We start from the raw sequence: 18,124 nt of genomic DNA, 5'->3' as shown, positions 1-18,124 counted from the left end.
TTCCCCATCTTCAAGAAGGTGCTTCCTACCCTAACTACAATTGAATAATAATTAAAGCCCATGGCTTATCAGGGCTGCTGCTAATACATGCAAGTACTTTGGTGTGAATTAGAAAAAGCTGACTCTTCCTCGTCACGTTCCTCCCACTTCATTGAAGCAAGATAGTTTACTGTTCTTGTGCAGGGCACGGCCTACCTTATTGGTCGTATGTGGCAGTCGTGTGGCTTGTACTTATTCATCTCTGCTCCTCTTTAGGTCCTGAAGCACCTACGGCACCTCAACTTTACCAACAATATGGGGGAGCAGGTGACCTTTGATGAGTGTGGTGACCTGGTAGGGAACTATTCCATCATCAACTGGCACCTCTCCCCAGAGGATGGCTCCATCATGTTTAAGGAAGTTGGGTATTACAACGTCTATGCCAAGAAGGGAGAAAGACTCTTCATCAACGAGGAGAAAATCCTGTGGAGTGGGTTCTCCAGGGAGGTAGGTCAGAAAATATGCCTCCGCTAGAGGCAGGAAACTGTGCTGGGCTTTGGGAGGGCCTTTGGCTTCCCCACTGGACTTCCAAAATAAAGAGTCCACTTCTCTGCACTCTCTGGCCTATGCAATCTTGGGGCTCCCTGTGAAATACATAGTGTTTAGTGTAAAGAGAAGAATCCCCGGAACCTGAGCCCCATGCCTTCCTATGGTATTGAAATAGTTTCATTTTTCACAAATATGACTCCCTAGCTAGTCATAAAGTTTCCTTGGCTAAAACTTTCCCTATTGTCTTTTGTCAAGTCAGTCATTTCTGCTAGAAACAATGACAGTTATTTTACTGCTTTGTATGTTTGTAAGACATCTTACAAAGTAGTAGGTAGAGGGGAGACTCATTAAATAGATATTATGGAAATAGTAAGAGCCCCACTATGTATTAAGCATTACTCCAGGCTTTGTACCTGGGGTTACAAAAATGAGTGAGAAGTGCTCTCTACCTTTAAGATACATATGCTGTTGCAAGATGGACTTCATTCTTATGATATATTTATTGTCTTTGAAACATATAGATTGTTAGATAGGAAATAACTAATAAATTTCTAGAATAAATCCTCAATTAGCTGGCGCAATGAAAGAATGAGATAGAAGCAAGACTTCTGAAATGGTGAAACAATGATAAAATTGGACAAAACTGACAAAAACCACGGAACAAACTGGAAGTTAACCAAGAGCACACAGCAAAGGTGAAGGGTTTTTGTTTGTTTGTTTTTAAGAAAAACTGATGAAATTCTGGTAAGAACACTGATAGTCTGTGGCATTTTAGCCTGGGCCGGCTCTTCAGTTGTTTCTAATAATTTGGTTGTACTTTGGGGTTTTCTTTGTGGCAACCATGTTATCTGCAAATAATTGCAGTTTTATTTGGTCCCTTTCAAAATGTATGCACTTATTTTTCTTGTCTGATTCCACTAGCTAGGACCTCCAATGCAGAGTTAAAGAGTAGTGGTGATAGTGGACATCCTTGTTTTCAAGGGAAATGCATTTAATATTTTCTCTATACAGATAATGTTTACTATAAGAGGTTTTTGGTATCCTTTTTCGAGTTGAAGATGTTTCTTCCCACTCCTTTTTTACTACGCTTTTATCAATAGTTTGTGTTAAATTTCATGAAGTGCTTTTTATTTATCTATTGATGATCATATGATGTTTTTCTCCATTAATTTGTTAATTTAGTGAATAATACTTATAGATTTTTCTAATATTAGATTTTTTTGCATTCCTGGACATAAATCCAACACAGTCATGATGCATTTTCTTTCTTATGTCCCTTGAGTCTGTTGGCTAGTGTTTTAGGATTTTTCATTCTGTTTTCAAGTAGCAGAAAGTAGTGGTGCTCTTCCTAGATCATCACAGAATCCCATGAGTGTGTGTGTGTATGTATGTGTGCATGCACATGTGTGTGTGGGCCTGTGCACACTTGCCCATAGGCATCTGTCCCTTTCACAGATGTCAGAACCAAGGACTTCTGGACCTCCCTTTGCCTGGAATGGGTCCAGCATCTGTCACACTGATTCCTGTGCCCCAACTCCTCCGTCTTAAATGTTCTGAAGAGGCTGTAGGGCTGGCCCCTGACCCTATAGCTCCAGCCACTCACTTTTGTGCGGTCCTCCAGGTGCCCTTCTCCAACTGCAGCCGAGACTGCCTGGCAGGGACCAGGAAAGGGATCATTGAGGGGGAGCCCACCTGCTGCTTTGAGTGTGTGGAGTGTCCTGATGGGGAGTACAGCGACGAGACAGGTAAAAGAACCCCTCTTGGGCACTGTGAAGGGCTTGGTCCACTTCGGAGGGCTGGAGCTAGTGAAGCCCATGGAAGGGCTGGGCTGAGATGGTGTTTTGCACAGTTTCTCATTTAACAAGAGTATGTCTGAGCATCACAAAAGATTGGGCATGGAAGTGCAATAGAAAAAGAATGTTAAATGTTCTTTTAATACCAAAAAAGCTAACAACACCTATTATACATCTTTCTTTTACTTTATACTGCTGGCCAATATGTTTTCTTCTTGTTAGAAGAAAAGTTCTGTCTGCTCCAGGCTCCAGAGTTAATAGGCCATGATAGATTGCCTGCTGGGTGCCTGGCACTGAATTTGCTGTCTGTCTTATGTTTTTCCTGTGCTTCAGGTTATTTTTAGGTGGGAATAATAATTAAACCTATCCTATAGAGTTTGAAGAATTAAACAAATTAATATTGGTAATACATATGGTAAATTCCAGATAAATATTTGTTAAATAAAACTTTGGCATATTAGAAGTACTCTATAAATATTAACTATAGTTGATATTATTTTCTCATTTTATCCTCACCCCAATAATGGCATTATTGCTGCTTCCATTTTACAAATTAGGAAATTGAGACTCTGAGAGGTTAAGAAGTGACCAAAGTCACATCACTAGTAAGTAGCATGGCCAGGATTCCATCAGATCTCTAACTGCAAAACTCGTGCTCCTTTCACTGCCCCAAACTGCACACTGCTTGGGAGTTAGCAGAGACTTAGTAAACAGCTGTGAATTGAATGACTTTGCAGCCTCCCTCATTGAAAAGCTGTGGGTGTGGAGTGAGGAAAGCACAGATCATGTGCGTGGGATACTCTGCCTTGATCTAAAAGGAAGTCTGCTCTGGCATATCTACAGAGACCATCCATATATCCAAAATAAATCAGTCTCCATGTGAGATGTCAGATATGTTCATTTGCTTCATTAGAGTAGCCAGTTTACCGCCCATATGTATCCCACACCACCATGTTATAAACCTCAAATAGTACACAATAATATTTAAATAAATAAATAAATCAGGCTGGGCTTGAATCTTTCTGTGAAGAGTTGATGCTAGACCTCTGGTGTGCAAGGCAGCCACCTGTCCAGCAAGGTCGATCATTCCCTGCTATAAACCATCAGCATGTAGTGTTAAAGGAAGCAAGGTCCCCCACCCATGTCAAGTGCAAAGGGAAAACAAACTGACAATAAAATCATCAGAGTTACATGAAATTAACCATGTTATTAAACATGTCAGCATTCAGCATATTTTTTGATAATGTAAAAATCAAAATGATTTCATCAAAGTGAAGAAAATATGTAGTGACCACATCCAATAACCTATGTATTCCCGCCACCACATGCACACTCATACGTTTTAGTCTATGCCTCACAGTAACTCACTCTTCACCGGGACATTTTACAGATGCCAGTGCCTGTAACAAGTGCCCAGATGACTTCTGGTCCAATGAGAACCACACCTCCTGCATTGCCAAGGAGATTGAGTTTCTGTCGTGGACGGAGCCATTTGGGATCGCACTTACCCTCTTTGCCGTGCTGGGCATTTTCCTAACAGCCTTTGTGCTGGGTGTGTTCATCAAATTCCGCAACACGCCCATTGTCAAGGCCACCAACCGCGAGCTCTCCTACCTCCTCCTCTTCTCCCTGCTCTGCTGCTTCTCCAGCTCCCTGTTCTTCATCGGGGAGCCCCAGGACTGGACGTGCCGCCTGCGCCAGCCAGCCTTTGGCATCAGCTTCGTGCTCTGCATCTCATGCATCCTGGTGAAAACCAACCGCGTCCTCCTGGTGTTTGAGGCCAAGATCCCCACCAGCTTCCACCGTAAGTGGTGGGGGCTCAACCTGCAGTTCCTACTGGTTTTCCTCTGCACCTTCATGCAGATCGTCATCTGTGTGATCTGGCTCTACACTGCACCCCCATCAAGCTACCGCAATCACGAGCTGGAGGATGAGATCATCTTCATCACGTGCCACGAGGGTTCACTCATGGCACTGGGCTTCCTGATTGGCTACACTTGCCTGCTGGCTGCCATCTGCTTCTTCTTTGCCTTCAAGTCCCGGAAGCTGCCAGAGAACTTCAACGAAGCCAAGTTCATCACCTTCAGCATGCTCATCTTCTTCATCGTCTGGATCTCTTTCATTCCAGCCTACGCCAGCACCTATGGCAAGTTTGTCTCTGCTGTGGAGGTGATTGCCATCCTGGCAGCCAGCTTTGGCTTGCTGGCATGCATCTTCTTCAACAAGATCTATATCATTCTCTTCAAACCATCCCGTAACACCATCGAGGAGGTGCGTTGCAGCACCGCGGCTCACGCTTTCAAGGTGGCTGCCCGGGCCACACTCCGCCGCAGCAACGTCTCCCGCAAGCGGTCCAGCAGCCTTGGGGGCTCCACTGGATCCACCCCCTCCTCCTCCATCAGCAGCAAGAGCAACAGTGAAGACCCATTCCCACAGCCTGAGAGGCAGAAGCAGCAGCAGCCGCTGGCCCTAACCCAGCAGGAGCAGCAGCAACAGTCCCTGACCCTCCAACAGCAGCAACAATCGCAGCAGCAGCCCAGATGCAAGCAGAAGGTCATCTTCGGCAGCGGCACAGTCACCTTCTCACTGAGCTTCGATGAGCCTCAGAAGAACGCCATGGCCCACAGGAATTCTACGCACCAGAACTCCCTGGAGGCCCAGAAAAGCAGTGATACACTGACCCGACACCAGGCATTACTCCCGCTGCAGTGTGGGGAAACAGACTCAGATCTGACAGTCCAGGAAACAGGTCTGCAAGGGTCTGTGGGTGCAGACCACCGGCCAGAGGTGGAGGACCCTGAAGAGTTGTCCCCAGCACTAGTAGTGTCTAGCTCACAGAGCTTTGTCATCAGTGGTGGAGGCAGCACTGTCACAGAAAATGTACTGCATTCATAAAATGGAAGGAGAAGACTGTTCTAGGGAGAATGCAGAGAGGTTTCTTGGGGTCCCAGGGATGAGGAATCACCCCAGACTCCTTTCCTCTGAGAAAGAAGGGATAATAGACACATCAAATGCCCGAATTTAGTCACACCATTTTCAATGACAGTGAATTGACCAATGTTCCCTTTAAAACTGAAAAAAAAAAAAAAAAAAAAAAAAAAGGGGGGGGGGGCCTTGTGTTTCTGTGGTTGCATTTGTCAAAGCATTGAGATCTCCATGGTCAGATTTTCTGTTCACCCACATCTAATATCTCTTCCTCTGCTCTGTCCCACCCAACAGCTCAGAGATGAAACCATGGCTTTAAACTACCCTCCAGAGGGTATAGATTGATGGGACATCAAATTTGCCACCACCAGAGCTGAGAGTCTGAAAGACAGTATGTCAGCAGTCCTACCCAATACCCTGACAACCAACTGAACTTTAAATGTTCACATCATAAGAAGAATGCATCTCTTCCTATTTATGAAAACCATATGCTATCTGGTCTCCTGCGTGCTGCTGCTATTGTGTAACATCCAGAAAGGTTGTGCCCTTCCTATACCACATGTCTGATTCTGTCCAGGACATGATAGTGATGCCATGTTTAGATTCCAGGATCACAAGAATCACCTCAAATTGTTGGGAAGGAACTGCTTAAACCAATGAGCTGTATCTGTAATTAACATTCCTGTATGTAGCTTCATCCTTAGGAAAATGCTTCCTTTGTAATAGTCCATGGACAATATAAACTGAAAAATGTCCGTCGGGTTTATATAAGGCAGTATTATTGAGCTCCAGTTCTCCCCCCTACCATTCCCACTCCCATAAGCTGAGCCTGATGTGAGTCCCTTCAAGGTCTCAAGGGTCCAGAAGTCTCTCCCATCCCTACCCCTAAGAATTCCTGAAGCCAGATCCACCCTGTCCCTGTGCAGAGTAAGTTCCCAATTATTGGCTTGCTAATAGCTACTAGGGTAAGAAAGCAGGGTTCCAGGAGAGCCATCCCTAAATGTCAGAGCTATGTTCTCTCCGGCAGTGGCGTTAATACTGCTTGTCACTCGGGCTCTGGAGCCAGAGAGACAGACCAGGGTTCAAGCCCTGGCTTGGTCACTTGCAAGCTGAGTGACTGTAGGTAGGGAAGCTTAACCTCTCTAAGCTCCAGAGTCTTCGTCTCTAAAATGAGGATAATAATCATTCTTCCCCCTCAGAGCTCTTAAGTGGATTAAACAAGATAATGTATGTAAAGTACTTTAGCCTGGTGCCTAGCACACAATAAGCATTCAATAAATATTAGTTAACATTATTACTGTTATCGTAGTGATTATTTTTTTACTTACTTCAAATACAAAACAAAACATACGTATTAAGCATTCGAATTATACTGACTAACCCACTGATCACAATCACTTTCTCTGTAATAAGTCCAAGAGCTCTGGGGCCCAACACATGGGGTCAGCCCTAGAAACACTGGCCCATGGTGAGGAAGCCAGAAAGCTGGTCAGCCCCTCAGGAGGCCTGATGCCTTGTCCCTGCAGTGTCAGGGCCTGGGCCTCCAGTATCCAGTGAAGACCATCACAGTCTGGGGGGAGTTTCTCAGAACACTCTGAATGCTCTCTTAAGCTGAGGCCAAATCATTGCAATTAAATCTCCTCAGGCCTCAAACTTTACAGCTCTTGGTGATTTTTTCTCCTGACCACTTTCTTCCAAAAGGGTGCCTTTCAGTGATTCTTAGAGCAAATTGGTTGACTTGACAGTTGTTAAGATTATGATGAAAAACCATTAGAGAGCACCGTGTGGGAGCGTGAGTGTGAGCAGAAGACAATGACTCAGGACAACCCCAGTGAGGTGACCACTCCCACCCAGGAAGGGCACTGGCCCCCACCCAGCCATTGCCCCCTGCAGTCACGCCTCCGAGCAAAGCACAGAGCTGAGTGGGGATTTTTATTTAGCATTTTACTTGTTCTTAAAAAAAATGCTGAAAATGTGATGGTTTCAAAACTGCCATGCAGTAACAGCCTCAACAGAATGTCACATACTTCTCCCTCCAGAGTCTGACTTCAACGTCCACCTCACCCAAGGAGCTTAAGGAGGAAAACACAGATTTACAGTGAGCTTTCATTTCACCAAATGCTTGCAAAGAAATCTCTCCCAATAGTATTGTCAGAAAGGCAGATAGAGCAGCACTGTCCCAATTCATATGTAGCAGGTGCAACTCAGCACAAAATTAGGGGTGTGAAATATGAACTTTCATTATTTTTCTACAACAACTTAATTTCTATCCCAAATTCTCATCCAGCCTAGTGACAGAAACTTCATCTTAGACAAATCACAGTTTTCACAGTAACTTCAGTGTTTTCTGAACCAACTTAGATGTTTGGGGATCAATTCAGAGGTCGTTCCGTCTCCCAGGAGGGTTTTTGCAGTGTTGGAGTGGGGCTCCTCAGCCATCAGCAGCTCCCTCATGACATTGCTGAGAACAATCTTACCTGGCCCTCACCGGTGTGCTCTAAGGCATCACATCCTCATCTGGTCTCATGATGGGATTCATGGTGGTTTTCACTCATGCTTCACTGTCCTAACCAGTCAGTCCCTGTGGGACTTGCTAGCTCTTGCAGCTACTGCCATGCTCATCCCTGGGGCTCAGGAATCACCGGCACCCTCACTGCCATGTCTACTTGACTGCTGTCTCCCCAGGATAGTACAGAGACCTTATAGAGGCTAACAGCTTCCAGGATACCAGGGAAGAAACAGGATATGTATCTCCAAACCTGAATGGACTTCGCAGTGGGCAGAATAATGGTCACCCAAAGATGCCCACTTCCTTATCACTAGAACCTATGACGATGTCATCACATGGCAAGGGTGAATTAAAGTACAGTGGAATTAGGATTGCTAATAAGCTGACCTTGAGATAGGAAGAGTGTCCCAAATGATCCAGGTGAGCCCAGTAGAATCACAAGGGCCCTCAAATGTGAAAGAAGCAGAAGAGTCAGTGTGAGAGCGACACAGTATGAGAAAGACACCACTGGCCAGTGCTGCCTTTGCGTAGGGAAGTGGGCATGAGCTGAGGAAGGCAGGCTGCTTCTAGAAGCTGGCAAATAAATGCCAGGAAATCAATTCTCTCCTACAACGTCCAGAAAGGAATGCAGCCCTGCCAACACCTTAATTTTAGCCCAGTGACATCCTTGTAGGACTTTTGACATCCAGATCTGTAGACAATATGTTTGTGTTGTTTTAAGCCACAAAGTTTGCAGTAATTTGTTTCAGCAGCAACAGAAAACAACTACATTTGTATTGTCATCTCATTCCCTGAGTTTTGGCAGCCAGGGCCTGTCTCAGAGATCTATTCCTACTCTCACTGTGGTCCTCTTCCCTCCACCTGGCTCACTCGTTCTCCTCTAATATTCTATTCCTCCACATCTGCTTGGGAAAGTATAAACCTCATGTTCTAAGTCTTTCCCAGCTTTGGCTACAGAAAATTCACAGCCATGTTGTCTCATTCTATTATCTGTCAATAGGAGAAACCTGAAAATGGAAGCTTCCACAAATTAGTGTTTGCTTTTCTCTTGAATGAAAGAAGTCATGAGGTAAATATATGATGACCTTTTAATTGCTTTTAAAAATATTTCTTACGGTTTGTTGACAATTGGAGACATTACATAGTTTAAAAGATATTCACTCAAATGAAAGTGTCCTAAAAGATTTTAAGAATTTAGGTTGGAACTTTAGAGGTAACAATCAGCATGTAACATCAGTACCCTGAAGGTCCCTATGATTGTCATAAGTTGTCTAACTGCATTAATTTTGATTTTGGGGAAGTTGGTCCTGTCCTATCTTTATCTCCAAAAGTCACATCTCAAGGCAATGTTGTCTGTCATTTTGCTCTGGCTGAAGTCACATAGCCGTGGGCTGGCTCTGCCCAGCCAGAATTTCCCTTTGCTCATCTGCTGGCATTTGAAATCATTAGCGTTAGAAGAACAATGGGACATCAATAAGGGGTACTGGCTAGTCACCAGAGGAGGTGGCCCTCATCTGTCTGAGCCTGGGTGGTCATTGTAAGAGTCCACTGGAGACAAGACCCCCCCACAAAGGTGGGTGGAACTGGGGTAGGTGAGAAGAAGTTGCTGTAGTGAGATCACAGCCTCTGGGAGATGCTGGTTTTCCTGGCCCAGATCATGGAAAAAATATCAAGACTTGGATGACAACTTTAAGTGAACTTTGTTATTATGCAAGGAGTGAAGCAAGGGTTAAGGATGCAACAAGCACAGGATAGAACCTGTCACAGGAATAAAGGTGCATTTCAAGGATCCAAGGAAGAGTCTTAGTCTTGAGAGGAAGAGCTCAGTAAGTGATATGGGAAATGGAGAACTGCTAGGTGAAGGCCAAGAGGACAGGAAACTGGGCAGAAACAGCATGAAGGTGCAACTGGGAACTGGAAGGGCAGCTGTGATTCCAGCACTGAGTGGGGCTAGGGGACCTTCTCCTCTGTTGGGAATAACCACCACATCCATCTCCTCCCCGACCCCTGGTCAAGAGGGGAGGACACTTGGAGTGGAGACAAGCAGGGGTACCCATTTAAATCAATAGCTGAGGCCAGAAGCAGGGGTTCATGCCTGTAATCCCAGCACTTTGGGAGGCTGAGGTGGAAGGCTCACTTGAGCCCCAAGAGTTGAAGACCAGCTTGGGCAACAAGGCAAAACCCCATCTCTACAAACAATTTTAAAAACATACCCACACACAGCTGGACATGGTGGCGTGTGCCTGTAGTGCCAGATACTCAAGAGGCTGAGGTGGGAGGATCTGCTTGAGCCTGGGAGGTGAAGGTTGCAGTGAGCTGTGATTGCACCACTGCACTCCAACCTGGGTGACAGAGAAAGACCCTATAAAAAAAAAAAAAGAAGAAAAAGAAAAAGAAAGAGCTGTATTAGAAGATAGGGTGAGGGAACAATAGAGATACAGCACTAGGTCTCTGCCTCTAAAATGTGAACACGTGGATAACTAGATAGCACAGGAAGCTAGAACCAATTAAAGCAGCAAACTCTGCAACTAAAGTCCCAGCACATGGAGGGCAAATATTTTTAAGTTTAGTGAAAATAGGTAAGAGATGAAAGCCCAATAATAACCCCTGGGGTCATTACAGGATTGATCCCTCACAAAGGCATCGGGAAATGTTTTTGGAAGAATGTGATGATCTTCCTTGATATCAACCCAAAGATGTGCTTATTGTTGAAAATGTCCTAATTTTCTTTAAATGTTCTGTTTCTATCTGACCTCTCATTATGAATGAGAAACTTATGTATTATAAATATAAACTCATTATAAATGAAAATTGTTTGGTAGTGAACTAATGGATGATTATTTCTGCTTCTTTAGAATTTTCTAAATTTTTCCCAAGTTTTGTACATTAAGCAGAAAATTATAACAGGTAAATAAAGAATTTAAAATAAACATGCAACCAAATTTTAAACAGATAAGTATATTGATAAGAATCACCATGTTGGGTCCATCACCCCTCCTACAAATTTTTCCAGAGCTCTAATTAGCTCCCAAGACTTTCATGGGACTTTTAAGTTTCTGAACAGGCTGAGTACATGTAATAGTGGAAAGGAATGGGATTCTAGGCAGTGCACAGATAAGTTACATGTCTTTGGATGAGGCACTTAAGCTTTCTTTATCTCAGTTTTCACTATGAAAAGTACATAGGCCATGCGTGGTAGCTCAGCACTTTAGAAAGCCAAGGTGGGTGGATCATTTGAGGTCAGGAGTTCGAGACCAGTCTGGGCAACATGGTGAAACCCCATCTCTACAAAAAATGCAAAAAAATTGCTGAATGTGGTGGCATGCACCTAATCCCAGCTACTTGGGAGGCTGAGGTGGAAGGCTCCCCTGAGCCCAGGAGGCAGAGATTGCAGTGAAGCAAGGTGGAGCCACTACACTCCAGCCTGGGCAACTGAGCCAGACCTTGTCTCAAAAACAGAAAAGTAGATAGACTATGACCTGCCATAATTACCAACTACGGTTGTTTCCCAAATAAAAGAAGTGATGTGAAAGTATCCACTTCAGGAGTATGGGCAAAATAGAAACACTTATTAAAACCATGAGTAAATGAAGTTTAGAAGGTTTGCTTTTGAAATCTTAGGAAGTAACATGGAATGCAATGATTTCTTCTGTCAGGTTTCTTATTTGGAGGCAATAAAATTCACTATAATTGGTTCAAGCATAAAGGTATTTGTTTTTTGGTATTAGGAAGCTTATAACATTTTGGGAGGCCCAGTGATCCAAATTTAGTTGCTATACAATCAGGAACAATTTACTCAGGAGAAATACCTAATCCCTCTATGGGAGTGTTCTGGCAAAAGCTTCATAACCTCCCCTACCTACCACTTAGCACCAAGACACAGAGAACCAGACACTGGAAACTTCACAGCAGCTGGAGGAACCAAATCCCTCTGCCTGTGCTTAGAAATGTGAACTTTCCAAGTCTCACATCAGCCACATGAGAGCACTGGCTGTCAGGGAGTCTGGAAATGCAGCATTTGCTTCCCAGCCTCTATGGTGGCAGAATACCTGCTAGAAGAAGGTCAGAGCAGCTACTGAAAAAGCCCATCTGCAGTGTCCACCACCCCAAAACAAAGATTTTTAAGATCAAGCATAACATGAAAAACATACCCTCATAAGATAAATATAGGCAAAATATAACTTATTTTCAATTGCACAGCTGTGGTAGATCTAGAAGACGCTGTGCTGGAGACTGAGCTACACCTGGCATTTTACCATGAGGGAGAGCCTGCTGGCAGAAGAGGTGGAGGGAGAGCAGGAGCATGCACTGCAAGGGAGGGTGCTGCAGGGGAGGGAGGGTGGCAATCAGTGTGTTTTCTTATGAGCCCATTAGTACTATATGTCTTTTAAAATAACACGCATATGTTTGTGTGTGTCAGCAATAAGTTAACAAGAAATGAGGGTTCCCACATGGAGGTTGCTGTGGGGAGGGTGCTAAGTGGAAATACTATGTGATGTGAACTGCATGCTCTTTACAAGAGGTTGAAGGTTCTCCCATCCAGTCCGCCACCACTGGACTGCCCTGTATGCAAGTCCCCTTCAGTAAAAAAACCCTATGCCTCCTTTGCTGGCTCCAGGTCTCCAGTCTCTTGAACCTGGTGCCATCCCTACTGAAGTTAATACGGCTCCAGTATAACAAGTGTCTATATAATAACCTGGAGATAAATGCATAATCATTTAATAGTGATTATGTCTGGGTGTTAGAATTACTTGTGATTTGTATTTTCTTTGTAATATTTTTCTGGGGTTTTTTCCTTACTTTCTTTCCATGAGCATAATGTATCATAAAACATGAAAAATCTGTCACGTGGGTGGTCAGACAGGACAATATTATGGTCATGTTTTTGGTTTGTTCATTTGTTTGAGTTTTTATTTGGACATAATTTCAAACTTACAGAAAATTTACCAGAGTAAAAGTCATGCAAAGAACACCTGAATCCCCACTACCCAGATCCACTCACCGCGTACATTTCAGCCCATTTGCTTTGTCCTTTGTGCCATGGTCATTTAACAAAATGTGATGTGCATGAAGTATTTATGGATGAAACCATATGATGTCTGGGGCTTACCTTAAAATATTAGAATGGGGAGGGAAAAATGAATTAGGGAGAAAGATAAGACAGGAAGAGCAGAAAGTTATGGTCATTGAAGTTGGGCCACAGGTAGAAGAAGTTTCATTTTTCTATTTCCCTCTTTTTTTTTTGAGTTTTAAATTTTTTCCATAATAAAAAATGTTAAAAAGTAGTGGAAGGATAAAAAATACTGTTAGTCAAAAAAAAAAAAAAATCACACAAAAGAATTTCATTGATTTGACTGACACAATTAGTCACAAGAAAAGTTTAAGCACTCACAAACAAAGAAAACCCGCAAGTCTGCCAGACAGCTAAACTTGTAGTTGAAAAGCAAAAAATTTAAGATCAAATTAAGACCTTTACGACAAAGTTAAAAAGTAATTCTTCGGACTATATCAGAAAGGCCTTCCTGGAGCTTGATGAAAACAAGTCCTCTGGATCTTCTAACATTTCATCCGTTTATGATCTTATCCTTAGACGAACCAACTCTTGGCTGGTTCACATTTTTTATTGTCTTCTGGCAACATGTTAAAAATGTCTTAACAGATCCTTCTTAGCCTTTGTGCCAGGAATTTCTCTTTTATGTATAGCCCCAAGTAAATAATCCAACAAGGAGCAAAGTTAATTAGTACCCATGTGTTCAGGCTAAAAGAGAACCTGTCTGGGCCATACTGAGGGGAGGCCTGTACCGGGGACATTGGCAGCCTCTGAGGTCCTGTGACAGGATCCAGAGCCCAACACCCAGGCTAAGGAAATCATACTATGATTCCACGTCGAGGAGCCCACAGACATTAGCTATGTAAACATGTGGACTATGTCAAAACACAATCAAGTTCTAGAAACAATGCTTAGTGAAGAACAGGACACAGAATAGAATGACCACACAGGATAACAGGAATACAATCTCACTGAAAAGCAGAGTGAGGGAACAGGATTGTTCATTTGCTTTTCTTTCATAAAGTTATATAACTTTGCTGTAAAAAGGAAGGAGAGCAGGAAAGAGGGAAGAACAAAAAAAAGGGAGGATGGAAGAAAGCCTTATCTGAGATCTCAGATATTTTAACTGTGATTTAAGCGCTAATAAAGCTAAGATTCTAGGAGACAGGAGATTAAAGAAAGTCACTTTCCGGCTCTTGAGGTAAATCCAGCAGAATTCTTAACTGGATAGACCGTGGAGAGTGCTAATTCATTTCCCACACCTTGGGCCGATATTAAGCGACCTGTGATAAGGTAGAAGACAAAACATTCAAAGAATAAGTTCAGCATCACTTTGGTTATGCAACCAAATACAAAACAGACAAAATGTTATTAGCATTGCTCATGTCTCCTCTTTTGGTGTCTTGTCATCCTCCCCACCTCCCACCATGCTAATGAAGGCCCCAGACATCTCTAACCTGGACTATCACAACTGTCACAATCTTACTGAACAAGCAAGGCTCTTAGGATAGAATCCTAAAGAAACTTCATTTGCGTCTCCCACTCTCCATCTAATTCTGCTCCGTGAGGCCAGCTCTCCTGCCCCTAAATGAAAAACTTGCTTATGACTATAATTATGACTATTATGATTATGAGAACTCTTAGGAAATACAAAGTACTAATCAGTTATTAAAATGTACAATCTCATGTGATAGTTAAAACTCTGAACACAGTTTCATTTGGGCCTCCTCCCCTTCCTCAGCTCAGGTCTCCTGCAGATAAACAAGTCTGTAATCAAAGAAGAGGGTGCGGTTAGCCAGTTCCCACTTTACCCCATTTGTGCCATGCCCTTTCGTCTGTGCACACATGGTTAACCCCTCCACAACTGGGGCACAGGGAGGAGGAAAAGTAAGTTGTAGCTGACTCTTTTGCTTGTGGGTACTCTCATATGTTCTTTGGGGCCTTCTTCCATTGCTTCACAGCTGTCTCCTCCAGGTTCCTTAATGGGGCAACATACTCTCCTCACCTGGAAGCATCCTCCTTCTGTTTGCCCCTCCAGGCAGCCCTCTTGACCAGTACCTAAAAACACGCAGAAGAATAAATTCCTATTGCCCTGGGGTTCTTATCCAAGCAGCAAGGCCACCAGATAGAATAAATGACTCAATGCAGATACACAGAAATACTCCGTTTATTTCCCCAGACACAGCCACTTCCATGGAAGATTCAACACAGCTGAAATGCCCAAAATGTTCTTGAGTTCACAGGTGTGAATAATAATGGGGACAAATATTCTTTCCTTTGGCCAAAACTTTAGTCAAGCTCCTCTGAGTGCTCCTTGTAACTAGACTCAACCTTGGGCTTCCCTCCCTGTCCTTGCTGAAGCTAGTGTGAGCAAAAATCCTTTTAAGTCAGGTTAGGGAAAATCCCCCACTCCAGGTATCTGATCACCCTCAATATCTTATCACCCAGGCCTGCCTGTAGCAAGAATCCTATCAAGTCAGTTTAGCCAGACACCCCTTATTCTTGATGTTTCCTCTTAGCCATTTTCCACCCACTGTCACCAACCTACTCCTCAGTTACAAATCCCCACTTGCTGTGGTTGGGGTCAGAGTTAAATCTGATTGACAAGACCCTGTTGCAGTGGCCCCTACACCAATTGCCATGGCTCCCTCCAGTAAAGTCTGCCTGACCGTCTTAACTAGTGCTTGGGTAATTTTTTTTAACAACTGTTATTTCCAATTCAAAATCATGCCTTCAAGATCACTTCCTTGGTCCCAAGCCCCCTCCCAAACTTTTTCCAGACATTCCCCAAAGGTGGGAGCTGTTGCTTTTTTCGTTATAATATCCTTAAGGAGTCGGCCTCATAATCAGGACACTCAAGAGTAGAGATTTCAAAGTTCAACCGAACCCCTTGATACATTTGGTTCTGACTCTGGCTATTTTCTTGGCTCAACAACTTGTTCTGTTACATATTCAAGATTCTGTAGCTTCTTCCTTCCTATCTTATCTGACTCCCCCAACAAATCATCTAAAGCTATTAATGTAAAACATTTCACTTCTATTAACTAAAACCTCATAGTTTGCCCTTCACAATACACTAGATTTCCTACTCGATCAACGATAGTCAATGATTTTCATTTGCCACTTCAGAAAAACCCCACCAACATTAATGAGACACATTCTATTGCATTTAATGAGACATCAATGAGTATGATCTGGAAAAAATATTTATTTGAACCAGAAACAAAAAATTCTTTGTGACAATGGTAGTCATAGAAATTATCATAACAAGAGTCAACACCCACAGGGCCTTGTGGACTTTGAATGGATCTAAGACCACAGCAGAGACTCACCTTTCAGTAAAAGATTAAGACTTGACACCACATGCATTTGGACATTGATGGCCTGATCCTTTTGGATTTGATTTGAGCAAATAACCCACAAAAGGTGTGTATGCCTCTCCTACGTTTTTGGATTCTTTCATTGTACCTTGAAGAGACAAAAGAAAGCAAGTAAAATTCAGGATGTCAAGTTGAAGTTAATAATAACATTCAAGTGATTTGAATTCTCTCATAGTCAAAGAGAACACTCACCCTCCTTAACAAAACTAGCAGGTAAAATAATCTGACTTCAGATACATCAGATACACAAATTAGCACTATACTGCAGAACGAAATTGTGCATCTACCTGATTATAAGAATGTCATTCTGTAATAAAATCCCTTTAATCCCTCTTCTATTAAACTGTCTTGAACAGGGTTCAATATAGGATCACCTTTTACCAAATTCCAGTGCAAAACAAACGAACATCTAAGGTGGCAGTGTACTAATGGATTCTTGTAGGTAACTCGCAGTAAAATCTTTTTGAGGTCGGCCGGGCGCGGTGGCTCAAGCCTGTAATCCCAGCACTTTGGGAGGCCGAGGCGGGTGGATCACGAGGTCGAGAGATCGAGACCATCCCGGTCAACATGGTGAAACCCCGTCTCTACTAAAAATACTAAAAATTAGCTGGGCATGGTGGTGCGTGCCTGTAATCCCAGCTACTCAGGAGGCTGAGGCAGGAGAATTGCTTGAACCCAGGAGGCGGAGGTTGCGGTGAGCCGAGATCGCGCCATTGCACTCCAGCCTGGGTAACAAGAGCGAAACTCCGTCTCAAAAAAAAAAAAAAAAAAAAAAATCTTTTTGAGGTCACTTATTGTGGTAGGCAGAATAATGGTCCCTAAATATGTCTATGTCCTAATCCCTGGATCCTGTAAATATGTTATGTGGCAAAGGGGAATTAGTTTGCATATGGCATTATGATTGCTAATCAGATGACCTTGAGATAGGAAGAGTATCCAGGTGGACTGGATCACAGGGTCCTTATAAGTAGAAGAGGGAGGCAGGAGAGGCAGGGTCAGAGTCAGAGAGAGATTTGAAGATGGTAGAAGTGACAAGAAGCCAAGGAACACAGGTGGCCTCTGAAAGCTAGAAAAAGCAAGAAGCAGATTTTCCCTTAGACTTTCCAGAAAGAAATGTCAGTACTTTCACCCAGTGAGATGCATTTTGGACTTTCAACTTCCAGAACTATAAGGTAACAAATTTGTGTTGTTATAAGCCACGAATTTGCAGTAGTTTGTTACAACAGCAATAGAACAGATACCATCACACTTGTCCTTTCTGGGCCTCAGTTTTCTAATGTGTCCACTGAGGAAGGCAGGGGTAGTTCTGCTCTGACATTCTATAGTTGCAAGTATTCCCGAATCACAAAAGAATCAAGTCTTTCTCAGATAACAAAGATTTTTTGGGTTCAAACCGCTGCAACTTCTCAAAACTTTCACATGGTGCTAGGAATTGGTTATCATAAAATTAATTTGACAAGATGCTCTTAGGATTAAATGACACTGCAGAGAAAATTTAGACAAATCCAAAATACTGAAATTCTATAGGACAACTGTTCTGGTCTCTTCAAAAGGTCAATATTATCATATCTATCTATCTAGTAACACAGATACACACATACACATACATATATGGCATTTCAGTTCTGTAAGTCTAAAGAGACATAGCAACAAAATGTAATTATAACATTTAAATTAGAGAAAAATTTGGGAAATGTGAATTTGAACTGATTTTTAGATGAAATTGAGGAAGTATTGTTAGTTTTCCCGAGATGATAATGTGGTTATGTAGTAAAATGTCCTTATATTTAGGGGATGCATGACAAGTAGTTTTGAGGTAACTGGTCACAATATCTGCAACTCAATTTTAAATGTTTTATACAAAAAGTAGACATAGATATATATTAAAATATATGGCAAGATTTTAATAATTATTTAATCTGAGTGGTGGTATAGAGGT

General features: G+C 42.8%; 1 protein-coding gene across 4 annotated transcripts in view; it reads left to right on the top strand.

Moving 5' to 3' along the window:
• The window catches only part of CASR (calcium sensing receptor), a 71,177-nt gene extending 64,647 nt beyond the window's left edge, over window positions 1-6,530 (top strand). For all 4 annotated transcript variants that reach the window (XM_003941648.4, XM_010352412.3, XM_010352411.3 and 1 more), the window contains exons 5-7: window positions 256-486; window positions 2,150-2,273; window positions 3,712-6,530. In XM_003941648.4, coding sequence (XP_003941697.1) covers window positions 256-486; window positions 2,150-2,273; window positions 3,712-5,216 — 1,860 coding nt within the window. In that variant the 3' untranslated portion in view covers window positions 5,217-6,530. The remainder of the gene's footprint in view (window positions 1-255; window positions 487-2,149; window positions 2,274-3,711) is intronic.
• The last annotated feature ends 11,594 nt before the right edge of the window (window positions 6,531-18,124 follow it).

This window comes from Saimiri boliviensis, chromosome 8 (assembly GCF_048565385.1).
Source record: "Saimiri boliviensis isolate mSaiBol1 chromosome 8, mSaiBol1.pri, whole genome shotgun sequence".
Taxonomy (NCBI): Eukaryota; Metazoa; Chordata; class Mammalia; order Primates; family Cebidae; genus Saimiri; species Saimiri boliviensis.
This window is presented reverse-complemented; position numbering and strand designations above follow the sequence as displayed.